Source organism: Salarias fasciatus, chromosome 17 (genome assembly GCF_902148845.1).
Source record: "Salarias fasciatus chromosome 17, fSalaFa1.1, whole genome shotgun sequence".
NCBI classification, from domain to species: domain Eukaryota; kingdom Metazoa; phylum Chordata; class Actinopteri; order Blenniiformes; family Blenniidae; genus Salarias; species Salarias fasciatus.
Genome location: NC_043761.1, coordinates 22,376,626 through 22,404,270, shown reverse-complemented (window position 1 = coordinate 22,404,270; position 27,645 = coordinate 22,376,626). Strand labels below are relative to the sequence as shown.

The 27,645-nt window shown below is 45.0% G+C and overlaps 2 protein-coding genes and 2 long non-coding RNA genes across 5 annotated transcripts; 3 read left to right on the top strand and 1 right to left on the bottom strand.

Moving 5' to 3' along the window:
• The first annotated feature begins 1,114 nt into the window (after positions 1-1,114).
• On the top strand, positions 1,115-1,565 carry LOC115404734 (uncharacterized). Its single transcript, XR_003933372.1, has 3 exons — positions 1,115-1,165; positions 1,242-1,377; positions 1,453-1,565. It is a non-coding gene; the product is annotated as an uncharacterized LOC115404734 (long non-coding RNA).
• An 8,853-nt stretch (positions 1,566-10,418) lies between these two features.
• LOC115404140 (lysozyme C-like) lies at positions 10,419-14,889 on the top strand. Of its 2 annotated transcripts, XM_030113345.1 has the most exons (5): positions 10,419-10,461; positions 13,864-14,012; positions 14,288-14,443; positions 14,551-14,629; positions 14,718-14,889. In XM_030113345.1, exons 2-5 carry the CDS (start codon positions 13,880-13,882, stop codon positions 14,782-14,784), a joined length of 435 nt encoding a protein of 144 aa, XP_029969205.1. In that variant the 5' UTR covers positions 10,419-10,461; positions 13,864-13,879; the 3' UTR covers positions 14,785-14,889. The 2 variants fall into 2 exon arrangements, with proteins under 2 accessions (XP_029969205.1, XP_029969204.1); XM_030113344.1 differs by lacking the exon at positions 10,419-10,461 and having other exon boundaries at positions 13,785-14,012.
• A 3,414-nt stretch (positions 14,890-18,303) lies between these two features.
• Positions 18,304-18,997, top strand: LOC115404559 (uncharacterized). Its single transcript, XR_003933361.1, has 3 exons — positions 18,304-18,424; positions 18,504-18,565; positions 18,777-18,997. It is a non-coding gene; the product is annotated as an uncharacterized LOC115404559 (long non-coding RNA).
• Positions 18,998-24,006: 5,009 nt separating this feature from the next.
• On the bottom strand, positions 24,007-25,773 carry LOC115404732 (heparan sulfate 2-O-sulfotransferase 1-like; the record flags this gene model as incomplete). The annotated part of the gene is made up of 3 exons (XM_030114122.1): positions 24,007-24,096; positions 25,055-25,281; positions 25,689-25,773. Coding segments are annotated over 3 exons (402 nt in total), but the record flags the coding sequence as incomplete, so codon positions are not given.
• Between the last annotated feature and the right edge of the window lie 1,872 nt (positions 25,774-27,645).

Here is a 27,645-nt window from a genome sequence, read left to right as displayed (position 1 = left end):
GGCACGGAGAAGATGGCTCCCCTGAGCCCCCCTCCCGCAGGCCCTCGGTCATCATTTGTAACTGGGATTACGGATGAAAGCAACAATGAAGCAAGAGCAAGAGTCTGAAGGGTCTGCGCTGGGTGAGTTTCTAACAGGAAAAGACGTTTTCGTGTGTCTTTGGGTGAAGAGAAGCTCGAGCAAAAGAGCTAAAGCTAGCCAGCGTTTTTTGTTTTGAACGAGCAAAGCTCAAACAGGCAGGCATGAAGGAAAGACAAAAAACGCTTTGGGGGTGTTTTTGGTGAGTTTTAGTTAATCAATTTTAGTTAATTCCAGAATTTCAATGAGTGAAAAAAACAACACAACAGAGCTGGGCCGCGAACCGACGAGCTCTCGGGTGAGAGGCGTACGCTCTACCACTAGACTATTACTCCAGACGGTAAAAAGGGACGGTTAAGAAGAGGGTACATCAGAAATCCATTGTAATCTATGCTTCACATGTGTTCCAGCACCTGAAACTCCACAGTGGTGTGAGTGAACAACGCCACACCACCTCCACTCTTCTTTTGTCTGTGTCTGTCAAGCATTTCATCCCCTTCAATGCCAAAATCACTTCTCCACAGCACTGTTTGACCAACTTTCTGATGTTGCTCTGAAATTCAAATGGCATTTGCAGTGACCTACAAACAACATGGTGTTTTCAAAGTTGGTGTAAGGGCCTCAGATAATGAGGTGGATCATTGATCATCTGTTACATTAACAACAATCCTCATTTGTACAGTTTGGACTGTGTGAGTTTCAGTCAATTCACGCGTCTTCCCTTTTCCCACAAGGGGGCGCCACCAGACCACAAGTCACGCTGATCTGAGACCGGGGGAGAGCTGTGTTTATTCTCCACATGGAAAGAGGGAAGTCTCCCAGTCACCCGAAAGCATTTCTACATTTCTCATATTTGGTCAGAAGAAAGCACAATGTGCTGCTTTGTGTGTGTGTGTGTGTGTGTGTGTGTGTGTGTGTGTGTGTGTGTGTGTGTGTGTGTGTGTGTGTGTGTGTGTGTGAAGCTGCAGAAGGAGCTGAAGAACCTGTGTGTGGAGGAGGGCCAGCTGAAGCGAGCTCTGGACATGAAGCTGAACATCCGGCGGCAGAAGAAGGAGGTGAAGGAGCAGCACGTGAAGGAGGTGCTCGGGTACGGGCCTGCGCTCCTCCGCGCCGCACGCCGTCCACCGCGCTCACACCCCCGCTGACCCGAGCCGCTCTTTCAGCCAGTGCACCCACATCCACCAGAGGCGCGAGGAGATGGCCGACAAGATCCAGAAGATCTCCGGCCAGACGCAGCAGCTGAGGGCCGAGATCAAGAGCCTGAGGGACGTCTGCGGCGAGGAGACGGAGAAAGCCCAGGTACCGGCGGCCTCCCGCAGCAGCGGCAGGCCACTTCCTGTTCCCACGCTGACGCCTTCCTCCTGTCCCCTCCAGGCCATCTACAACACCCTGTCCGCCGCCGTGGACAAGCTCCACCAGCGCATCCAGGCTCACTCCAGAGACCTGAAGCTCGCCGCCGCCAAGATGTCTGCAAACATCTGAGCCTGTTTACTGTTCTCATATCTTCTCACTTTCAGAGCCTGATCAGACCAGGGGGGTTCCACAGTCTGACAGCTCATCTGTTTCATGCTGTTTTGTCTTCTGTTTAATGATTCATAAAGACAAACCAAGTCAACCATGTGTTTGGAAAAATTCTTTATCACTTGTCTTCATATTTTTCTCATGAAAAGTTTGACGACATGCCGACTCTTCTGTTTTCCTGATCAGCCCAGCCTCTTTGGACTTCAATCTAGAAACACATTTCCACTCTGATTTCACTGTAAAGCTGATGCTGCTGCATGACGACGAAGAGAAAAGAACTGAGGCTGGTTCTTCAGCCGATCCCCGAGCTGACGGGGTCAGAGGTCGTCCTCCTTCGGCCCCCCCCGCTGCTCCTTGATCCGAGGCGGGCCGGAGCCTGCTGGACCTTCTGAACGTGGAGACCTGAGTCTTGTAGTCCTTGATCTGGGTCCTGGCCAGACGCAGCTGGTTGATTTCGCCGATCAGAGTCATGTTCTGCTGGACAGACGGCCGTCACATGTCAGGAGATGAAACTCCAGCGTTTAAAGGTGCAGTACGTCACATTTTCAGTCAAAAAAAGAAACAACGTAAAACTATGTAAATGCATAGTTTGTCTTTTTTGTCTATTTACAGATGTGATGTAAATACATCAGCTTAACTCCTGGGACAATACACAGGTTCACGTTCTGCTTTCATAAGTGCTCAAAACTTGTTCAATAATTTAATTGACACAACTACAAATGGTGCTTCCACAGGTGCTCAAACCTTAAAAGTGTTCAAGTAGAAATGAACACTTATCCACCTCAGCTACAGTGTCAGCCGCGCTGAAACTCTCCCAAGAAGAGGCTTGGACATGCTGAGGACACCCAGGCCGCTCGCTCACATGCTGCACTGCTCACTGGGAAGGCTCTGGCTATCTTGCACAGACAGAAAAGCTCCTGGAAAACATATTGTTTCACATATTTGAAACTGATTTTGTATTGAGATTTTCTGTGTTTAGGTCTGGGGTTTTCTATATATTCTCATATAAATATCATACACAATAGGACAATGTTTTTTTACATTGTTTTTTTTACAGTAAATTAACTCAAGTAGGAGAGAGTTACACAACAACTTCAAGTAACATGTTCATGAATGACCTCTGAACCTGACATACACCTTAGTAGCTGGAGTTCCAGACAAAGCTGCTTCACAGTCAGTCTCCAGTCTCCTCCTCCTCTAAGTGTGGCTGCTCAGCTGTGGGAATACAAGGATGCTGGGAAATGACAGATTGACAGACAGACAGGTGCGCGCGCACGGACATGGGCACAGGCGCACACACACATACACACACACACACACACACACACACACAAAGCAGCACATTGTGCTTTCTTCTGACCAAATATGACAAATGTAGAAATGCTTTCGGGTGACTGGGAGACTTCCCTCTTTCCATGTGGAGAATAAACACAGCTCTCCCCCGGTCTCAGATCAGCGTGACTTGTGGTCTGGTGGCGCCCCCTTGTGGGAAAAGGGAAGACGTGTGAATTGACTGAAACTCGCACAGTCCAAACTGTACAAATGAGGATTGTTGTTAATGTAACAGATGATCAATGATCCACCTCAATATCTGAGGCCCTTACACCAACTTTGAAAACACCATGTTGTTTGTAGGTCACTTCAAATGCCATTTGAATTTCAGAGCAACATCAGAAAGTTGGTCAAACAGTGCTGTGGAGAAGTGATTTTGGCATTGAAGGGGATGAAATGCTTGACAGACACAGACAAAAGAAGAGTGGAGGTGGTGTGGCGTTGTTCACTCACACCACTGTGGAGTTTCAGGCGCTGGAACACATGTGAAGCATAGATTACAATGGATTTCTGATGTTCCCTCTTCTTAACCGTCCCTTTTTACCGTCTGGAGTAATAGTCTAGTGGTAGAGCGTACGCCTCTCATCTGAGAGCTCGTGGGTTCGCGTCCCGGCTCTGTCGTGTTGTTTTTTTTCACTCGTTGAAATTCTGGAATTAACTAAAACATTCTTCAAGTCAGCTTCATCAAGAAAGCACAACACTTATTTTAAGTCAATATTTCTTACACCACAACGTTTCTTTGCTTGTTACAAGCAAATGTTCCCACATTTTGGACTATTTTTTTCTAGCTTTAAATGGGGCTGTATCATGCAAAATTCACTTTTTCTATGTTTTAACCTTGTTATATAGTTATGTACTCACCAAAAACACCCCCAAAGCGTTTTTTCTTTTCCTTCATGCCTGCCTGTTTGAGCTTTGCTCGTTGCTGTGCTGCTCAGAGAGGCAGCCCCTCCCCTACCCGTGAAAACGCTCTGTTTCCCATGTTGACGTGGCACGGAGAAGATGGCTCCCCTGAGCCCCCCTCCCGCAGGCCCTCGGTCATCATTTGTAACTGGGATTACGGATGAAAGCAACAATGAAGCAAGAGCAAGAGTCTGAAGGGTCTGCGCTTGGTGAGTTTCTAACAGGAAAAGACGTTTTCGTGTGTCTTTGGGTGAAGAGAAGCTCGAGCTAAAGAGCTAAAGCTAGCCAGCGTTTTTGTTTTGAAGCGCTGATTGGTTGAAGTATTGTCGCCAAGTAAATTTAGCTTGCAGGTAAAAAGTGCAATTTGTAATGAATGAATGAATTGAATGAAGGTTTGAATTGAAAAAGGGTATATCCCTAACCAAGTGTGAGATGCAGCGGAGTTGCCTGCCCTCCCAATCCCCTCTCTTGCAACTCCGCCCTCGTCTTCACACCTGTTCAACAGACCGCCTGACTGACGCCCCACAATGAGGGCGAACAGCTGTACAGAACGTGCGATTCACGAGCCCCCGCTCGAGCAAAGCACGATCTTCCAGGCAGAACTGCTGAACAAATATAGAAATGCCGCGAACACTATTTCAATTGCATATAATGGAGATGAGTGTGACTCCTGGTGCGACCACATGACAAGTTTGTCAAAACCCCACCAACCGAGTCCTGCCAGGTCGCCGACAGCATTGTGACATCGATTTCACATGGTCTGGCACACCTGCTCCGGTTGCTGCCACAATACCGAGGATTGTTTTCCACTTGTTCAGGTGCATGACGGGAAATTGTGACGTCAGAAAAAGCTGATTGGACGATTGAAAAAACTCACTTCCTGCTTTTCGCCCCGCACCTTCTATTGTGTTTCTATAGTTTTTTTAAACAAACAAACAAACAATGAGAAATCGCTCTCCGTGCTTCACTCACGTCAGTGTTTTCTTTGGTGTATCCATTGTTCTGCTGCCGTTCTCTCAGTCATGTACCACTAGGTGGCGCCTGGGAGTGAAGCCCTCGAGTTTGTGTTACGAGCCTGTCGGGCTTCCGTAAGCTGGAGTTTCCAGAGTTTTCAACCAGCCCTTGTGTTTTTCTGAGTTAGCATTTGTACTTTTGTATTTTGCAAGTGAAATATTGTCAGTTTAATTTGTTCAGGAAGAAGGTGGAGAAGAGGGGGAGATGGAAAAAAAGGAGAATTGAGAGCTTCTTTCAGTTTTGCTTTCCTCAGCTATATCCCAGCTATTTAAAGTGCTGTTTTTGTTGTAATTGTTATCACAGCCACGTGAGTATTGTTTAATTATGCAATGTGCCAATTCACTTCAAGCAGTTTATATATATGAAACTGAGAAATTTCATTGAAAATCTTTTATTAATTTGCAGTGTCACTGCAGTAAAGTCACCCCCCCCCCCAAAAAAAAGAACAAACACTGAGCACCATTAAAGGCATAATATACATACGATATAATAGAATTGGTTCTTTTTAAACGTATGTACTTACAAATAATAATGACAGTAACTGAAAACATATTAGTAATAGCTATTTCTTAATGAGGTATAAACTCTGGCTGGACTTTTTGGTGCAATGTGTGCATTTATTCCTCTGTTAATGGCAGATGGCTTCCAAACAGAAGAAGCACAGAGCCATGGGGGAGGAGGAGTGGGTTTCTCGCCTGCGAAGGTTCCCTGCTTCCAGCGTTTGGCCCTCTGAGGCAGGAAACAGAGCAGCACCACGCCAGAAAAAGTGGCATGATCTTTATGTGAAGGTAAAGTTGGACAGAATAATCAGCATTCACTGTGCACATATTAAGAATAAACTTTATTAAAATTAAAGTGTGAGGCATTATAGGATAGATTGAGAAATGCCCGGTGCAGCTGAGGGGACAACATTGTGGGGCGTCAGTCAGACAGTCTGTTGTACAGGTGTGAAGACAAGAGGGGATTGGGAGGGGTAGGCCACTCTGCTGCATCTCACACTTGTTAGGGATATAAGCCTTCTTCACTAAAACCTTTTGCCCTCTTTTTTCAACAAACCTTTCCACTCTGATAGCTCGTGAATAGTGGTGAAAATGTGGTGCATTGAGTCCGCCTAATGTTTTTGTTTTCTGAAGTGTGGTCAGTTTTATTCTTGGGGGTTTATTTTTCCAATAGAATTTATTGATGGATGAATCAAGAGAGTGAATCCAGATGAGAGGTGGGTGAGTGGGGATCATTGAAAGGAGATAGTTACTTTTTGGGAGGATTGTCATCTTTATTGTTGCTATTCTGCCTAATAGTGATAGTGGTATGTTCATCCATCGTTGGAGATCATCGTTTATTGTTTTGAGTAATGGAGTGAAATTTCAAGTCATCAACTCTGACAGCCTGGGAGAAATATGGATTCCTAAGTAAGTGATGTGACTTACCAGCACCACGCCAGAAAAAGTGGCATGATCTTTATGTCAAGGTACGTTGGACATAATAACCAGCATTCAGTGTGCACTTATTAAGAATAAACTTGATTTAAAAAAGTGTGAGGCATTAAGATATATTCAGATTGTATTGTAGATTGAGAAATGCCCAATGCAGCTGAGGGGACAATCGTCTTTATTTGGCCAGACGCAAACTTGTAGCTGCGGTTTCCATGCAAATAAGGTATGTTGGTATCTCGAGAAATGAATGTGTGCAGGTGTTTTATTGTGTATGAATGAATTCCTTTTCCTTCCCGGTGCTCTTGCAGCCTTCCAGCAGTGTCCCGGTCACATCCCCCAGCGCTCCAGATCATCCAGGTCCATCAGCAGCAGCATCTGGACAGACTGCTCCCAGAGCCCCTTTGACTTTGGCATCGGTAAATATTAATGATGTTACAGGTGTTGGCAATTGCAAAAATATTTAGAGAAAACATGTTGAAGGAAACACTATCAAAACTTTTTCTGCAGTTACAAAGTCAAGGTTTGCCACGTCTCATGGTGCTGCCTTTACACCAAACCTGAGTTTGGCGAGAAAACATGTCAGCGAGGTAATGTAGCAGCAGCACGGTGTTGTCCGGCTCATTTCAATGGATGATGTTTTTAGCTGTTCTCTCTCCCTCTCTCATCAGGCCTCCAGCTCTTCTGTGTCCTCCAGCACCCCTGCAAGTGCCACGACAAGCAGAGCACAGTCACCTGCCCGCAGTCCCAGGACATTTATTCAGACGGTCTCTCCTCTGTCTCTTCCTCCCTCACCTGTGGCAAAGCGGCCCTCTGCCACCTCCATCCCACCAGCGACTGAGAGAGCGCTGAGGAAGTTTTCGCTCCAGTTATTTTCTTTCCATTGATGTTTTACAAAAGTCCTGTCCTCACCTGATGTGTCCAGCCCCAAGAGAGAAGACACAGCACCCAGAGCTATTTACCACATCACCAAATACAAAAATGGTTCAACGCTAACAAACTATCTTTGAACATCAGTAAGACCAAATATATGATTTTCAGTTACAGAAGGACAGACGTTGACACAACACTGACAGTGGAAGGTATAGAGATCGAGAGAACAAACGAAATTAAGTTTTTAGGTGTACTGCTGGATGAACAACTAACATGGAAATCCCATATAGAGTACGTTAAAACTAAGATTTCTCAAACCATTGCTGTTCTGTACAAATTGAAAGAGTCACTTCACAATAATTCTTTGTTTCTGTTGTACAATTCATTGATTATACCATATCTGACCTACTGTGTTGAAGTCTGGGGAAATGCTTGTAAGACCTACATTGAACCACTCTTCCTCTTACAGAAACGAGCGATTCGTGTGGTGAATGGAAGTGGTTACAGAGACCACACTAACCCAATATTTATAAAATTGAAATCCTTAAAAATGAAAGAATTGGTAGAACTCAACCTTCTTAAAACAATGTATAAAGCTCACCGGAAAAAATTACCATTTAATTTATAGAATAGATTTGCAAAGCGAGACAGTCAATGTAGATTAAGAGGCACTGAAGTTTTCAAACGACCGGAATCAAGAACCAAATTGAAAGAAAGATGCATCACAACAAAAGGAATCAATTTATGGAATAAACTTGACAGTGAAATTAAGAGGTCTCAGTCCATTCACATCTTCAAGAAATGTTTAAAAGCACAGTTATTGGGAGGGTACGACTCTGTTTTAAAGAATGGTCAAACTTAGAATGATTGTTTCTTTTGAAAATATTTCATTAAGGTTTTTTTTTTTTTTTCTTTTGTATTTACACTTGGGAAATGGTTGTATTTGATCTGCAATTATTTGTGAAATTTTCGTATTTATATTTTGATTAAGTGAAATGGTTGTATTGAATTTTGCTTTTTTTTGTGATATGTTAACAAATCTTGACAAATTGTCATTTATTTTATGTTGATAGGGGCAGACATCATAAGTCTCACTTCTTTCTGTTCCTTTTCATTTCTTTCTTTTAAAAAAGAATGAAACAAATAAAATCAATCAATCAATCAAAAAATACATGGCATCATTTGACATGCTTTTTCTTTTTCCTGTCAATAATGATAACTTTTCATCAATAAGATTTGTGCGTATTCTTTTATTCAGACCACAATCCCCTGTTGTCTCGTCCGCAGCCCTGCCTTCCATCGCTGGATGGGAAGTTGATGAAGAGGAGGACCCAGAGCTGGAGTTTCTTCAATAGAAAAATCAATCACAATGCACACCAGCAACCAGGAACGTTTAAAAAGGAAACTCTGTAGCCGATGTATCCCCATGATGATCCACCATGGACATGTCACAAAATAAATACCGTGTTGGCCCAAATGTAGGCATTGTTTTTTTCCAAAAATTGAATTCTCCAAAATGGGGTCTCACTATCATCGAGGACCAGATTGTTGTTACACATCAGCGCCGCTAGATGGAGCCAAAGTACCAGTGAGCAGGAAGCAAATGGAGAGTTCTGCAGTGATCTGATGAAAAATGGAGGAAGGTGACCATCTGGAACGAAGGGGCTGGAACGCTGGACAAGTGAGCAAACAACAGAGGAGACGTTTAAACTGATGGTTCAACACAGCAGAGTCAACAAACAACTGCCAAGCAGCCAAGATATATTAGACTGAATTATTAATGCTCATGAAGTTGAATAGAACTTGAATTTGATGCTTATAAAGTTTTTTACATCATTAATGCAGTTGTTGAACCTTTGAGGAACTTATTTGTTGCTTATTCACTGAGTCACAGCCTCAGATTTTGAGAAAGGGAATGTAGTTTATTTAACACTGCAGGAATATTTCTTGATCTTTTGTTAAATTGATTGATAGACAGATGAAGGAAGGAGAGTCTGTGACTCTTGGCCAAGAACTTGAAATTGATGCAGGCGAACAAATGTTTTTCACCTCATTTATTGCAACACGTTCTCCATTGGTTGTCCACACACACACACACACACACACACACACACACACACACACACACACACACACACACACACACACACACACACACACACACACACACACACACACACACACACACACACACACACAAAGCAGCACATTGTGCTTTCTTCTGACCAAATATGAGAAATGTAGAAATGCTTTCGGGTGACTGGGAGACTTCCCTCTTTCCATGTGGAGAATAAACACAGCTCTCCCCCGGTCTCAGATCAGCGTGACTTGTGGTCTGGTGGCGCCCCCTTGTGGGAAAAGGGAAGACGTGTCAATTGATTGAAACTCACACAGTCCAAACTGTACAAATGAGGATTGTTGTTCATGTAACAGATGATCAATGATCCACCTCAATATCTGAGGCCCTTACACCAACTTTGAAAACACCATGTTGTTTGTAGGTCACTTCAAATGCCATTTGAATTTCAGAGCAACATCAGAAAGTTGGTCAAACAGTGCTGTGGAGAAGTGATTTTGGCATTGAAGGGGATGAAATGCTTGACAGACACAGACAAAAGAAGAGTGGAGGTGGTGTGGCGTTGTTCACTCACACCACTGTGGAGTTTCAGGTGCTGGAACACATGTGAAGCATCGATTACAATGGATTTCTGATGTACCCTCTTCTTAACCGTCCCTTTTTACCGTCTGGAGTAATAGTCTAGTGGTAGAGCGTACGCCTCTCATCTGAGAGCTCGTGGGTTCGCGTCCCGGCTCGTCGTGTTGTTTTTTTTCACTCGTTGAAATTCTGGAATTAACTAAAACATTCTTCAAGTCAGCTTCATCAAGAAAGCACAAAACTTATTTTAAGTCAATATTTCTTACACCACAACGTTTCTTTGCTTGTTACAAGCAAATGTTCCCACATTTTGGACTATTTTTTTCTGGCTTTAAATGGGGCTGTATCATGCAAAATTCACTTTTTCTATGTTTTAACCTTGTTATATAGTTATGTACTCACCAAAAACACCCCCAAAGCGTTTTTTCTTTTTCCTTCATGCCTGCCTGTTTGAGCTTTGCTCGTTGCTGTGCTGCTCAGAGAGGCAGCCCCTCCCCTACCCGTGAAAACGCTCTGTTTCCCATGTTGACGTGGCACGGAGAAGATGGCTCCCCTGAGCCCCCCTCCCGCAGGCCCTCGGTCATCATTTGTAACTGGGATTACAGATGAAAGCAACAATGAAGCAAGAGCAAGAGTCTGAAGGGTCTGCGCTTGGTGAGTTTCTAACAGGAAAAGACGTCTTCGTGTGTCTTTGGGTGAAGAGAAGCTCGAGCAAAAGAGCTAAAGCTAGCCAGCGTTTTTTGTTTTGAACGAGCAAAGCTCAAACAGGAAGGCATGAAGGAAAGACAAAAAACGCTTTGGGGGTGTTTTTGGTGAGTTTTAGTTAATCAATTTTAGTTAATTCCAGAATTTCAATGAGTGAAAAAAACAACACAACAGAGCTGGGACGCGAACCGACGAGCTCTCGGGTGAGAGGCGTACGCTCTACCACTAGACTATTACTCCAGACGGTAAAAAGGGACGGTTAAGAAGAGGGAACATCAGAAATCCATTGTAATCTATGCTTCACATGTGTTCCAGCACCTGAAACTCCACAGTGGTGTGAGTGAACAACGCCACACCACCTCCACTCTTCTTTTGTCTGTGTCTGTCAAGCATTTCATCCCCTTCAATGCCAAAATCACTTCTCCACAGCACTGTTTGACCAACTTTCTGATGTTGCTCTGAAATTCAAATGGCATTTGAAGTGACCTACAAACAACATGGTGTTTTCAAAGTTGGTGTAAGGGCCTCAGATAATGAGATGGATCATTGATCATCTGTTACATTAACAACAATCCTCATTTGTACAGTTTGGACTGTGTGAGTTTCAGTCAATTCACGCGTCTTCCCTTTTCCCACAAGGGGGCGCCACCAGACCACAAGTCACGCTGATCTGAGACCGGGGGAGAGCTGTGTTTATTCTCCACATGGAAAGAGGGAAGTCTCCCAGTCACCCGAAAGCATTTCTACATTTCTCATATTTGGTCAGAAGAAAGCACAATGTGCTGCTTTGTGTGTGTGTGTGTGTGTGTGTGTGTGTGTGTGTGTGTGTGTGTGGACAACCAATGGAGAACGTGTTGCAATAAATGAGGTGAAAAACATTTGTTTGCCTGCATCAATTTCAAGTTCTTGGCCAAGAGTCACAGACTCTCCTTCCTTCATCTTCAAGTCACACATCACAGAGCTGCACTGACGTATTTGTTGAAAAACCATCTGTACCTTCAGTCAGTGGAGAAAAAGCCAATCAGAGGAGAGGAGCTTTTGCATGCAACTTTTTTGAATCTGACACTTGGAGAACTTGGACACCTGCAATTGAAAGATTTCTGAAGAGAAAAAAACATCTGCAGGTACACAACTCACAATACACAGGTGCAAGTTTTGCTTTTAGAAGTGCTCCAAACTTGTTCAATCATTTCATTTACACAACTACAAATGGTGCTTCCACAGGTGCTGAATCCTTAAAAGTCTTCAAGTAGAAATCAAGACTTATCCACCTCAGCTAAATTGTCAGCCGTGCTGAAACTCTCCCAACAAGATGCTTGGACATGCTGAAGACAGCCAGGTCGCTCGCTCACATCATGTTCAGAATGAGAATCAGAATTCCTTTATTGTCATTGTTCAGAAGAATGCAATGAAATTGAGAACAGCAGCTGTCGTGGGCAGTGCAGACAAACAAAAGAGACAAAAGGACAAAATAGTGCAAGACAAAAATAGTGCAGAAACGGTATAAAATAAATAGACTAAAAGTTTGCGTGTCTTGCAATATAAATATAAATATATGACGCAGTTGGTGGTCACATGTTGTTCTTGTTCAGGGACTGGTTATGGTGCAGTATTCAGGGCAATGACAGCTGTAGGATAGAAGCTGTTTTTGAGTCTGTTTGTTTTTGTCTTTATTGCCCTGAAACGCCTCCCCGAGGGTAGGAGTTGGAAGAGGTGGTGGCTGGGGTGTGAGGAATCCCCGATGATGCTGCGGGCTCTCCTGAGGCAGCGGGTCTGATAGATCTCCTCCAGAGATGGAAGAGGGCAGCCAGTCAGCCTCTGGGCGGTGCTAATAATCCTCTGGAGCTGCTTCCTCTCCGCCACTGTACAGCGAGAGAACCACAAGCAGACGCCATGGCTGAGTACCGACTCCACCAGGCAGCGGTAGAAGGACACCAGGAGCTCAGTTCTTCAGTTATTCTTCCTGACAATCCTCAGGAAGTAGAGTCTCTGCTGTGCCTTCTTCAGAATGGATGTGGAGTTTGCAGTCCAAGTCAGGTCTTGGCTGATGTATGTGCCCAGGAACCTGAAGTCTTTCACTATCTCCAGCCTGTCCCCGCTGAGTGTGATGGGCTGTATGTCTGGTTTACACCTCCTGAAGTCGACTAGCAGTTCCTTTGTCTTGGAGGTGTTGAGGGTGAGGTTGTTGATGGTGCACCAGTCTGACAGTCGCTCCACCTCCATCCTGTAAGCAGTCTCATCTCCTCCAGAGATGAGACCCACCACCGTGGTGTCATCCGCCAACTTGATGAAAGTTGTTGCACTGCTTACCGGGACGGCTCTGGCAATGAAAAGCTCCTGAAAAACATAGTGTGTCACATATTTTCATTGATTTTTTTTTATGGAGATTTTCTATGTTTAGGTCTGGGCTTTTCTATGTATTCACATGTAAATATCATACACAATAGGACAGTCTATTTGTAAATGTTTTTTTTTTTTTTTTTTTTTACAGTAAATTAGCTCAAGTAGGAGAGAGTTACACAACAACTTCAAGTAACATGTTCATGAATGACCTCTGAACCTGACATACACCTTAGTAGCTGGAGTTCCACACAAAGCTGCTTCACAGTCAGTCTCCAGTCTCCTCCTCCTCTAAGTGTGGCTGCTCCGCTGTGGGAATACAAGGATGCTGGAAAATGACAGGTTGACAGACAGACAGGTGCGCACGCACGGACACGGGCACAGGCGCACTCACACACACACACACACACACACACACACACACACACACACACATATTTTGCCATTTTGGTCATCAGTTATTGGTCAGCTCTGTACTGTATTTTTTTGTAATTCAAGTTTTTATTTTTTTCACAACTTAGAACAAGACAAACAAAAACAGACAGCAATGAACAATACAAAATGTGGCCAAACTAACACACACAATGAGTACTCTACTTTAATTCACCGTGTCTAAAATGGTTAAGATGTTTCAAAAAATGGAAACAGCATTGTTTGCTCAGGCTGTCCATTGAACAATTAACCTGTTGTATTTAAACATCATAACCACATCAGATGAAGAATCTTTATTGTCTTTGTTTTAATGTATTTCCTTCATTTCCCTGTGAAACTCTGTGAATTGTCTTGAGTCCAGAACTCTTTCTTCAGGTTTGAATGATCCTTCGACAGTCTATGAGAGAGAACTGAACCTTTCCACAGCTGCGTCTTGTTTGGAGTTGAGTGCAGGTTCTGTTTCAGCTGTGACCAAAGGGCGGAGCCTGCAGTATTAAAGGAGGCAGAGCTGAGGAGGAGACATTAGTCCTGCAGCTTTACACTGTTCATCACAGGTTTTCTTTACTTTGGTTTCTTTAGAGAAAGCTCTGCAGAGATGGTCATGAGGAGTCTGGTGTTCCTGCTGCTGCTGGCTGTGAGCAGTGCCAAAGTGTTTGAGCGCTGCGAATGGGCCCGAGTGTTGAAGAAATACGGGATGGACGGATACCGAGGCGTCACCCTGGCTGACTGTGAGTACAAACAGCTCTAAACAAACAACAGAATGATATATCACATGTAGGCCTCATGTTGTCTGAGAGGCGTTTGTGTTAATGACTCCTCTCAACCAGCTGAATTTAACCCACGATTCAGTGTGAGACACAACTAACTCATTTCAGAGATTAAAACTTTAGGAGGACTTTCCAGCAGTGAACCAGACTCAGAGGCTGAGAGACTTCAAATGATGATGAACACCAGACTTGCCAAACAAGTCTTTGATGCCCAGTGCGATACTCTCATTCTGCAGGGGTGTGCCTGTCTCAGTGGGAGTCCAGCTATGACACCGGAGCCACCAACTACAACGGACCCGGCTCCACAGACTACGGCATCTTCCAGATCAACAGCCGCTATTGGTGCGAGGACGGCTCCCCTACAAGCAACGGCTGCAACATCAAATGCAGCGGTCAGTGAAGAATCCGTGCATTTACACCTCCCACTAAAACATACCTGGTTCTTTGACTTTCAGCACATGGATGTAAATTAATAATGATCCACCAAATTCAATTTCAGAGCTTCTGAGTGACGACGTTGGTGCAGCGATCAACTGTGCCAAGCGTGTGGTGAAGGATCCTCAAGGCGTCAGAGCCTGGTAAGTCCCGAACATGTGATGAGACTGTGATGGACTCGCTGCTTTAACCTTCACATGTGGAGGAATAAACGACTCGGCTGTGTTTCAGGGTGGCCTGGAAACGTCACTGTGAGAACCAGGACCTGAGCTCCTATGTGCAGGGATGTGGTGTGTGATCAGCTCCTGGAGTCCAGCATCCTCTGCTGCAGTTGAACAACTTCTTTGTGGTTCAACAATATTTCAGACAAATGCTGAACACACTGATGTACTGCAGCTAATAAAGTGCCTGAAAAGGAAGTATTCAATCAATTCTTTCATTTGAGCTTTCACTTGCTTGCATTTAAAAGTGACCCAGAGAATAGCTTGGAGTGTTGATTTTAGATCATTTCCGCTGAATCCCATTTCACCCCTTGGCCCTACCCCTCATTTTGCGCGTTCACGGGGAGGGGTAGGAGTGTCCCAATTGTCATGATGTAGGGGTAGGGCCAAGAAGGAGGGCCAGTCCTCCCTCCAAAAGGAGGTTCTCGAGAGGCACACTTCAAACGGAGGGGTATGATCTGGTGGCGAGGGGCGCTTGTTTCATCAGCCTGCACTGTCAGTGGCGGGCGGGGTTAGTTCACTTCCGCATTGGCAGGAGTGATCATTTCCACACCCGTGCATTCCAAAGGCAACAGACAATTATTTTCAATAAACTGGTTTCTTCAACACTGCCCGCCTGGAATGCGCGGGTGGGAAACCATCGCTCCCGCCAATGCGGAAGTGAACTAACCACACCCGCCACTGACGGTATAGGCAGACAAAACAAGCGCCCCTCTCCACAGATTTCACAGAAAGCCTTCCAAGATTGGCAAGATGGCAGCGTCCGCAACGAAAGAAGTTCATGAATGTCAGTGTTTTGTCTAAAGTTTTAAAAGGTAAAAACATTCTTCTTCGGCAAATAATTGTCGCACCTGCCTACGTTATCGGCAGCGGCGACTACTGATGACGTACGCGATTTTCGGAGGGGTTTACTTTGGGCCCTACCCCTGCGCACTCCGTTTCAAAGGGGTAGGGCTAGAAGGAGAAATGGGATTGGGCCTTAGTTTACTGGTTACATGAATGACTTAAATGGGTGAAAAAAAAAATACTGAGCTGCAGAACTCCAAATGCATGTTAAAGCTGCTGTTGTCTGATTTGGCCAATGGATCCAAACTTTATCAAGCCAGTTGGACCCGAGGCTTCAGAATGAGGTTTCTGTCAAATGTGTTTGTGACCTTGAAAGTACTTCATTGATCCATGGTTTAGGTACTACTTGACACTTGAACCATCCCATTCATGGTTAGCCTTGACTATGCACTCGGAGCTGCTGGGGGCCAGGTGGGATTCGAGTCTCAGAATTTGCCCTGTGTTTAGTTTTTCTCAGTCACTCTGGTGCCTTTGTCACATCGCATTTCACTTTTGCACAACAGTTCAACCTCCACAACATTCAGCCATTTACACACATCGTGGTCGCAGTTTGTCATTCTAACAAATCAGATACTTCTGGACATGCATCACATGCTTTTCATACAACTCTGGCATGTAATGTGGTCATTTGCTCATGTCAGTCAAAATGAACTATACTTGGGAATGCTGGAGTCATTCTCTATAAAACTAACAGTCATTTCATTGCTTGAGTTGTTAGATGCTAGAAAATGTACTAGTCAAAATCGGTCAAGCAAATCTGACATTTTGAATGTTTTTCCTGAGTGTCTCTTAAATCAAGCAATTCTCAGGTGAACTTCAGCTTCATTGATCAGGTGTGAGAAGCATTTTCTTATCAGTTGTAACAAGTCACTTTTCCATTGTCACTCAGCTGAATCCCATCAACCTTCACTTGACAAGCGTGTCAGACCCAAGCAGGACAGTGTGGATCATTTCTCCAACACTAACACAGAAATGGAAGGTCAGCCGCATGGAAAAGGGCTGAGGATGGGGAAGAGGACCAAACAGAGGAAGGAGATTGTCAGTACATCCCTGGTGAAATTAGGGCTCCACTTGTGGATCATGCTGTGCATCACGGCCTCATGATGGCCGAGGCTGATGGAAGGATGCGGGCAAACGTTGGAAGAACCACTGTGAATGTAATTTTTCCAGAATTTGGTTGTGAGAACAGGTGTGTATAATGACAGGAACTCAGCACCAAACAATCTGCTTTGAACTACTTTCATTGAGTCATACATGAAGCTTACGGAATGTGTCACTTTTTACATTTTCAATTTAGACTCACAGCTTCACTGCAGCTCAGATTTAGTTTACTGGAGTGTACTGTAGACATTCAGGGATTTCAGCACCGCCTTCTGGCTTTCAGAACGTGTCAAATAGAATGAAAGTTACTAATGTAACTATGGTTCTATGAATCCCGGATGACCGCCAGAGCACTCTGTCACTCAGAATCTTCATGATCAGTCAAGGTGATTCTGTAGGAACCGAACCTGAGGTGACACTGGAGCTTATAACCTTTCTAGGGTCATGCACAAGGTCACCAGTGACGTTGTGGGTACACATACTAGAACTTCACATGTGTGAAGGGAACATTCAGAGCTTTCAGCATCTCCTTTTGGCAGTCATCCGGAATTAATACAACCATTGTTGCATTCTTTTTTTTTACCAACATCAAAAGCCGTTAAATCTGGAGTCTTGATTTAAAAAAAACCCCTAACATGGCAGTATTGCATTACTTCAGTTATTTTGTCAGCTATTTTATTTCGTCCTTCAGGAGAGCAGAATATTTGTTGCATGGTGAATGTGCGATTTTTAGATGTCTGTATTCAGAAAATTATGATGAAGGCTACCATTATTGATCACTAAAGGAGGTTGGACTGGTATCAGTACTGGATTGGTATCAGTATCAGATTGGTATTGGAATTGGCTAATACTCAATTTCATGCTACCGGCATGGGACATGAAGACATGAAAAGGTGGTATCAAGCCATCCCTAATACCCCACCCTCACCTCAGAGTCTGCAGACTACAGAGTGGACTCTCCAGAAAACCACACAGCTGCTCAGCTCCTGAATCCTGCAGCTTGTTGTTACTCAGGTCCAGATGTTTCAGGAGAGAGGGCTTTTAGCTGAGACCACAGAAGAACAGCTGATCTCACGTCATCATGTTGTTTCCCTGCAGGAACTAGAGCCCTGAAGAGGAAGCGCGTCTTCCCTCGGGACCGAGTGCTTCAGGCGGGAAGCAAGGCCACATTTTGCTGCGTGGTGCCGGCGGCTCAGAGTTTTGACCAAATGTATCTGAGCGGCTACGGAGGAGCTGAGATGAACTCCTCTGAGATCAGCGATCAGACGTACGGCCTGACTCTGCTGCTGAAGCAGCCGTCAGAGGTCTGCGTCGACGTCAAGTGCCAAACAAACACCACTTCCTACGGAGCTTGTACTTATATCGGCTGTGAGTATGACGGATTCGGTCTGTTCTTCAGTCCACATGTTCGCTCCAGACGCTCTGACAGCTTCAGCTGTGAACTCCAGGAACGCCAGCTTGACATGGACCTGGACTGTGGAGCAGTACAAAGACCTCAATATAACATGCCAAACACTCATCAATCACGCTGAAACAGTGAGTGGATGATGGAAGGCTCCTCTGTGAAGCTCCTGTTTGAACCTGAATATCTTTGATTTTCTGCATTGTGTCTCAAGGTTGAAAGCGTTGGAATGGGCCTTAAGGTTGCGGTTTTAAAGGAGCTGATCCCTCACTGGAGGTACAGTGTGAGGGTACGATGTGGAACAGCTCAGCACTTCTGGAGGTGGGGGGACTGGAGCAGAGACTTGGTCTTTCACACCAGAGGTGATGGTGAGTGCTGCACAGAGAGACAGGAGTGCTTTACGTCAACGAGAGTTTAACAGGAAGTGATGATCTGTTGGTCCCACAGTTCCAGAGGCTCTGAATGTGTGGATGCAGATGAAGGAAAACCACACACTGGTTATGTGGAAAGTGAGTCACATGACACTCACACACCTTCATGTTTTTAATGGTCAGATTCATACAATGATAATAGTCTGGAAAAGAAGTGTGGCTTTACAGACTTCAATTCATAACAGGAGAAATAGAAAAAAGTTATCTTGTTACTGCAGTATTACAGTTTTAGTGTCAAGATCTGAATCTCAGACTGAGTTCTGAATGGTGAAGTGTGTTTTGTGTGCAGAAGCTGCTGGCCAATCAGAGCCACGGAGAGATCCTGGACTACGAAGTGACCTGGACTAAAAGCAGAGAGGAAGAGTGGCAGATCAGGAGCGAAGTGGCAAACAGCAGTGAGAGTGTGACTCTGAGCCTGAACCCCGGGGAGGAGCACATGGTGACGGTCAGAGCCAGAAACACACATGGAAGCTCTTCTCCATCAACCATCATCATCCCCAGCAGGGGTCCAGGTAGGACTGGTGGGGAGTGAAAATCTGATCTCAGATCAGACGACGAGGAGTTGAATTGTTGACATGTTTTCAGCTCATTTTGTAATGTTTGCTTGAGCTGCCAAAGCAGTGTTTTTACCGTGGGCAGTTTAACTTCAGGCTATCTTAGTTCTTTGATAAATATCTTTATTGAAAGGACTCCAAATGTTTGACAAAGAAAAAATGTAAGAAATGAAAGATATGGCAGAATTCAGTATAAATCACTCTTTCACGTTTCCTTGACTCAGAAGAATATTTTTTTCTTCTCCAAATATAATCATATGGTATTTTATTGAATTCCTTGATGATATTTTTGGAAATGTGGCGTGACAAAGAGACATCCACACATCCAGATGTAGCTTTTGCTTTGTGGCAAATAAATGAAGGTGAGCGGAGCGTGTGTACCTGAAGAGGTGATGAAAAAACAAAAGAAAACAAAACATTTTTTGTTAGTTGCCTTTCAGGTGAAGGGCAGGGTGAGATGAGGTTGTGCACACACAGTCGCGTCGCCCCCTAGTGGCCAGACTTAACAGCGTCCATCCCAGCAGGCTGGCTGCGTCGCTCACAGATGATGACGTCAGCTTTAAACAGGACATTCTTCGCCTGTATAACCGCCCTGTGCGCGTGGCTACGTTAAAGTGTCACCGCGCCTGTGAGCTGGAAACAGCGAGCAACCAGGGTTCGAGTCCCACAGGGACCCGCTTCTCAATATGTGCCTGAAGCACGATGGTCGTCCCAGTGTCTGTTTCTGGGGGGGGACAGATGCCAGATGGCCATCAGTTAGCTAGCTAGTTACTTGCCAGATCGCCCAATAGCTTAGTTAGGTTTTTACTTTTCAAAACTAAACACATTCAACCACCTTCACTCACGCTCTTTATACACTTATGTACAACTGCTGCATTCTCACAAATCACAGCCTCACCTCTTTTAGTCATTTTCACACAATTTACATCCAAGACAATTAAAAAAAAAACCTCATCACAGCCGATTGTCGCTTCACCCTGATGCTCTGTCCTGTGTCCGCTTCTTCTTCTTCTCATCGAAGCGTACTGCTGCCCTCTACAGCCACAGATCATTCATTGCTTCATATTTTCACATCAAGTCCAGACGAGTGAAGGAACTTTCAAACTGCTTCTACAGTCTTTTCAGCCTTCTGCTCAGCTCCAAACATGGATTCAAGGGAGAAAACAGACAGTCCCAACTCACAAAAAGCTCAATACTGCACTTGCTAATGCTTTCACCTAAATGTACACAGAAATATCCCCTTTAAAACCCCTTAAGCCCGAGCGCCCCCCAATTGGGGGCCTGACAGCAAACATTTCAGAGATTGTCTAATAATATGCATTATTTCTGACAGAATGTCATGATGCTTATCCTCAAATTAAACAGCAAAACCTGGGCTAACCCAACATTTCAGCCATTATTACACACCCCAAACACAGCTCAAACACGAACTAAATGAATTATGAACTATATTCGTGACCGTGTCAACCCACTCGCCGAAATATTGATAATAGCGCAATTTAACCTGATACAATTCACACAAACAGCCTCTCATGTGAGAGCTGAGACTCCGCTGATTACAACCATAGCACTCAAAGCCCTCTAAAACCACAGAATCCGCCACAAAATGCCACAGAACAGCCAACAGCAAGATCGCTTTTTCAAACTGTGATAAAAAAAAATCGCCTCTTACCTGGACATTTGGCCGGATGTAGTCCAAGTTATGCATTTATTGTCCATCGGGGTTGCTTAGCATAGCTACCTAGCATTCTCTGAGCAGCTGTGGAGCTGAGCGCCTGTATAACAGAGGAGGCTAGGGCCGAAGGAGGACGACCTCTGACCCCGTCAGCTCGGGGATCGGCTGAAGAACCAGCCTCAGTTCTTTTCTCTTCGTCGTCATGCAGCAGCATCAGCTTTACAGTGAAATCAGAGTGGAAATGTGTTTCTAGATTGAAGTCCAAAGAGGCGGGGCTGATCAGGAAAACAGAAGAGTCGGCATGTCGTCAAACTTTTCATGAGAAAAATATGAAGACAAGTGATAAAGAATTTTTCCAAACACATGGTTGACTTGGTTTGTCTTTATGAATCATTAAACAGAAGACAAAACAGCATGAAACAGATGAGCTGTCAGACTGTGGAACCCCCCTGGTCTGATCAGGCTCTGAAAGTGAGAAGATATGAGAACAGTAAACAGGCTCAGATGTTTGCAGACATCTTGGCGGCGGCGAGCTTCAGGTCTCTGGAGTGAGCCTGGATGCGCTGGTGGAGCTTGTCCACGGCGGCGGACAGGGTGTTGTAGATGGCCTGGAGGGGACAGGAGGAAGGCGTCAGCGTGGGAACAGGAAGTGGCCTGCCGCTGCTGCGGGAGGCCGCCGGTACCTGGGCTTTCTCCGTCTCCTCGCCGCAGACGTCCCTCAGGCTCTTGATCTCGGCCCTCAGCTGCTGCGTCTGGCCGGAGATCTTCTGGATCTTGTCGGCAATCTCCTCGCGCCTCTGGTGGATGTGGGTGCACTGGCTGAAAGAGCGGCTCGGGTCAGCGGGGGTGTGAGCGCGGTGGACGGCGTGCGGCGCGGAGGAGCGCAGGCCCGTACCCGAGCACCTCCTTCACGTGCTGCTCCTTCACCTCCTTCTTCTGCCGCCGGATGTTCAGCTTCATGTCCAGAGCTCGCTTCAGCTGGCCCTCCTCCACACACAGGTTCTTCAGCTCCTTCTGCAGCTTCGCACACGCACACGCACACGCACACGCACGCACAAACACAAACACACACACACACACACACACACACACACACACACACACACACACACACACACACACACACACACACACACACACAACTGATAAACACAAGAAACTAATTTCCTTCAAAGAAAGCTGAGAAAAGAGCCACGCTCACACGCCTGCGTGTGTGTTTCAGTTTAACTATCCTTCCTAACCCTGCTGGAACCAGAGACCGGGAGACCATTTCCAGGACCAGGAGGTTGGTCCTGATGGCAATGACCACCTGGAGTAGGACGTGAATCTAGGATTTGTGGACCTGCGCTGACCCAAGAGGGGGTGGACAGAGGCATGTTGGGACGGACCGTTCCAAGTGACAGCCCGGATGACCCATGCTGTCTGACTGAAGGAGAAAGCAGCCAAGTGGTATCACATCTGTCACACTCGCCTCTCTAGGTTGAAGAGCTCCATACCTGGAGGAGAGGACACACCGGCCTCCTAACCTGAAGAGAGGACTGTGGGAAGTCAGTTGTCCACCGAGGCAGTTGAGTATCAACACTCATCTCACCATTTTGTTTTAAACTGTTGCTTGTCTGAACATTGCTTTATTTATTCATTAATTGATGTACTTATTTATTTATGTACTTGGAGACATGCTTGAGACCATGCAGAAATGTATGTTTTGCAGGAATGTTAATTTTGTGGTCCTAAAATCTGTTTTTGGCCAAGAGGGGGATTTGTGGGAAATCTTACATTTTATTTGAGTGCTTGCTTGCTTACATATAGTCTAGTGGAAATGGACTATAATATGAATGCATATAATGTGGCTTGTAAAACTGCTTGTGTAGCTTTAATCATAACCGGACGAGCCCCCAGAAACTGGGGACTGACTGAGCCACGAGGCTGGGAGTGAGGATGGCAAGGTCTGATGATCAAGGTTTTGTCCACTGTCGGGACGTTACTGTTGTGTTTCTGTGTGTTTGTCTGCTGTGTTGTCCCATGTTTGAGGAGGATGGTAACGAGAACAATTTCACAAAACACTGTGTTGCTTCCATCATCTCCAGCTGCAATCTGATGTCAGCGTACATGCAGGCAGTATCAAAATAACATATTGTGTAGTGGAAGCCAAAATGACCTTTCACAGTAAATGTCTCTTCTTATATTAACTATGTTATGCATTGTATGACATATAACAATCATCGTGAATTTCTTCAAATGAAATTAAGCATATTTTACCACAGAAAATGGACAGAAACAATAAGATCAGAGGGTGTTTAAGATTGTGGTTACGAGTGTCATTCAGTGTTCAGTGAACCTTCACAAAGCAATCAGGAAGCAGCCATGAGCAGTCAGTCCCGCTCTCTCACCAGCACTCTGAAACATGTCCGCAGAAAAAAGGGATCTGCATCCAGAGCTTCTCAGGTTTACAGTCAGGCCCTCCTGAAGACACACACTCACACTGCAAAAAGGATTTCTAAGAAAGTAAAAATAATCTTATTTCAGGGATATTGTTCTTATTTTTTTGTCTAAAAAGTCAAATAATCTTGACAAGCAAGTTTTGTTCTAGAAAATTATTCTTGTTTTAAGAAAGTATATCTAACATTTTCTCAATAAGACACTACAGCTAATATTGAGCTGGAATTACTAGTAATAAGCTACAACAATGGTATACATGAAATGCGTTGGATGCCATCATCCAGCCAATCACGAAATTCAAATGTAGTAAAGCTGTTCAACCACTTCGGTTTTTGTCACAAAAATAGGATTTTAAACAAGTTTGCACTAAATTGTAAAAGTAATGTCAGAAACGAGTAGACAGCAATATAAAACATGCATTTATACAGTTTATCAGCAAAAAAAAAAAGTGATTTTAAGTAAATATTTCTTACACGACAAAGTTTCTTTGCTTGTTAGAAGCAAATTTTCTTACATTTTGGACTCTTTTTTCTAGTTTTAAGACACATTATGGTCTTAAAGTGGCTAGATTTATAGTCTAGTTTAAAGAATTCTAGCCAAGTAAATTGTGCTTACCCCATCAGCAGATTTTTTTTGCTCAAAACAAGAAAATTGGCCCAGATTTAAGAATATTTAGCTTATTTCTAGGAGGGCGTTATTAAGGAGGAGTGACAGTGGAGCAGAGCTGGACTACTCTCTCTGATCAGAGCTGATAATATATGAAGTGTATCCTCCAGACAAATACAAACTGACCATTTCTAAGTACTGTGAATACTATCACTACCAGCGGAAGTGAAAGATTGTGGAAGATCTTACTTTGCGAAGTCCAGATAAGCCATGTGGCCGTGGTAGAAGCCGGGCTTCTTCTCTTTCCATGAGGTGATGTTTTTCACAACACGAATCTGGAGATGACAGATTAAAACAAGCTTAATGTGGAAAAGAGTAGCTGCAGTTTGGTGCTTGAGATGAATGTAAAAGTTCTGAAGTCACTGAAAGCTTCTACCAGATTGACATTTCAGTGAGACCGAGTCAGCTCAGCTGTCTTTCCCCAAAGGAAACAGAAAGCAATGTGGGCCCAACAGTGACTGAGGAGGACTTCTGTAGACAAATTAAAGTTTTCCAGATCAGTGATGTTCAAAAACAGAGAGTTGAGCGCTGTGTATCCAGGCAGTCAAGATTAAGACTAATAATACTGGCTCACAGTCGCACATCTCAACAAACCAGTCCAAGCTAAAAACAACAAATGAGAGGTTATTTGATTGTCATTATAAAATTAAAAAAATGAAAATTCAAAGTTGTCTCTCAGGGTCAAGAAGGGATAAAAGCCGGCTGAATTTCAGTTTGTGTTTCGAGAGTTTTGGGAGATTGGTTGGCATCGCTGGGCGGAGTGCGGTCGCAGCTTCCTGGACGGTGGAGGGAAGACTGGAGCACAGTGAGAGCAGGACAGGTCGTCCCCCCACTGCTGGGGTCCACGGCTGCAGCAGGCCGGCTGCTCCTCGGCATGGCTCTATTCCAGACACATGATCGGTTCAGCAGGGAGCAGCTCTTTGTCATTATCCGTCAAAACATTGAAATATGGAATCTATCCAAAAGCTTATTGGCCGTGTTTCATATGTCTACGGAGGAAAAGTTATTTAGTGATCAGTATCTACGGTATATAGTTTTATTACCCAGCCCTACTCAGGGCGTGGTTAAAGCTTTGTCATCTGAAAGCAGAACTGCTCTGAAGCAGCACAGCAGTGTGCAGCCACGCCAGAGAATGTGTTATTGAACCCTTTGTCTCTGCTGCATCAGAAGCACCAGGGTGAATGGAAACCAGCTGGTGTGGGAGCTGGAGTCCTGCTTGTCCTGCTCGCTCACCTGGTCCTGCAGAGAGAGGACAGGGTTGTTTGGGGAGATGTTGACGTGCAGGACGTGGAACTGGTTTTTCCTGCAGAGGTCGTAGGCGATGTTGGTGAAGGACGTGCTGGCCGTCTGGGGCACTCTGTTGTAAATGATGACCGTGTTGTCTCCTCTGGCCGGCGGCGGCTGGTCCTCACCGACACGCCGCTCAGTCTCAGCCACCTCTGGCTTGAGGAGGACGCTCTCTGAGAGGGACGGAGAGCAGGACATGTGAGGACTCCTCAGAGACTGATGGCAGACACCATTATATTCTTGAAGAAAGTTGTGACTAGCGTTTTGAAATGGTAACAAATTTAGCAGGAAGGTTATTATTAATGAAGCGCCTCCCCCTATATCACTGCTGGCCAGTCAGCTGTTAATCATGTCAGTAAAAAGTTGAATTGACGTTTGTCTCATGGTACATGGCAGAAGCGGACCCCCCTGGGAGATGTCTGCCTGGATCTACTGAGAAGCTCCCGGGAGGCCCAGAATCAGACTCCTCGCTGCGATCAGGTGTGGTGAAGCAGGACCGAAGTTCTCCAGACCGAACACCACCCGCTGTGTTTCTGCGACGCCTCTCAGAACGACTGCTCCACGGCCGGGAGCGTCTCACCGAGCTTCGCTCTCCACTCGTCCAGTTTCTGGATCTGCTTCTCGATCAGCATCACGGACACCCCGAACACCAGGACCGCCAGGAGGAGCAGAACAAAACAACATCAACCAGCATGTTACACCAACGCTGTTTGTGTCCATATGGGAAGAGCACCTGAGGCCCAGTCTGCATGTCCGCCCGCGGACAATCAATCCCTGAAGTCCTGCATGGAGATTTATTATTATGAGAATAAAGTCAGAATTCTGAGTAACCTGTGGCAATCAATACTGGTACAGTAGAAAGGTCAAACTTTGTGAAATAGAACCAAGTTTATGAGGGTAACACATGATGGAATTACTTATTGCTTCAAAGGCCTGACATCTGAAAAGGCCACAAACTGAAAAACAAAAACTACCCAGTCATACTTGATTCATTCCCATTGGGAAATTGCTTTTTTCACATTGACCCATCCAGGATTCTAGGGTCACAGTGAGGGAGCACAGGGAGCTTATGGGGGTCAAAGTTCAGGGCCAGAGACCCACAGTGTCTGCGCCTCCTCCACTCCTGCCCAGCTCCATCGTCCCTCTTCTTCCCTACAGGGCCTGTGGTGCCTGAGCTGAAACCCGCTGCTGTCAGAATGGGCAGCAACACACACTGTACACCTGCTTCCATCGTTTGGTCCCTCCGGATGGAACCACTGCTCCACAGCAGGGCTGTCAAACACACAACCTGCAGGCCAGAACATTCAAACCACAATGAGGCATTGACTTTTTTTAGTTGTCAGCTGTTTTCACTGAGCCAAGCCTGCTGATGAGGGGTGGGTGGGCAGGACGGGGCCCTCATGAAGTTATCCAGTATTTAAAAACAAATTCAAACACTAACTGAGAAAATCATACATATTCAAATAATACATAGAAGCTCCTAAAATACCTTATTTTTCTTGGCATGAATGCACTGCTCCCGTGAAGTCCAGAAAAAGTCAAGCAGTGCACTAAATTGTACAGATGGGGTCAAAATAACCAATACGAAATCCTGAGGGTGGGTGTCAAACCGTTTTACAAGGAATTATCGCCATCTACTGTTCAGCTATGTGAATAGACGTTCAGCTTTTTCCCCCTGGACTCTATTTTCACTGGCAAACACCCACGTGGTCCGTGGCCCACCAGCTGAGAAATATTTGGGGAAAACATTTGGAATTGTCAAAACAGAAAAAAGCTTCAATGCAAAGCTGATAATCGTGGGTGCAACTGTAACTGGTCTGGCCCGCCTGAGATCAAACTGTTGTGGAAGTGGAAAAAGCATCTAAATGATTCTAACAGCATTCACCCCCACCAGCCTCATTACAGAGTCTCACCTCTACAAAGGCTGAGATTACACTCAGGAGGGAGGAGGAATCTGTTTTTTTCCAATGAAATGGACTTCATGTCAGAGTTCTAAAAACTGTTGTCCATCTGAAAACCTCAATATCAAGATGAGCTGCTGTCAAATTCAACGTTCACCCTGAAGAAGAGGCATGCATGCTGGAATCAGTTTTCTTCCAGATGAGCATTTGGAATCAGCTCTTATAAACGGTACTTTATGGATATACAGCGTGGTTCCTTCACAAGCTGCTTCAGTCTGAAACAAAGGAGTCCCTCACTCTCCTGGATCCAGAAAACGACGTGGATGCGGGTGTCCAGGCGCCATCATTGCCACTTAGTGACTGTGGTCCGGATCAGCGGCATCAGGTCTGCATCAAGGCCTCCACCGTGTGGAGCTGGAGGCTGGCTGAGGCGCAGGACCAGCGTTGATTGGTGAGGGGTCCACAGACATCCAGTGTGCTGATTTCAAACTGTTATTTCACACAGTCAAAGTGTCTCCAGTGGATCGTTCAGGTTGGAAATGAGGGTCAGGAGGGTTTTTTTTTTTCCGTTTTTTTTTTTGTTTTTTTTTTTTTTGAGGACATTGATTTCAAGACTACAAAGTCAGAGAATCAGGC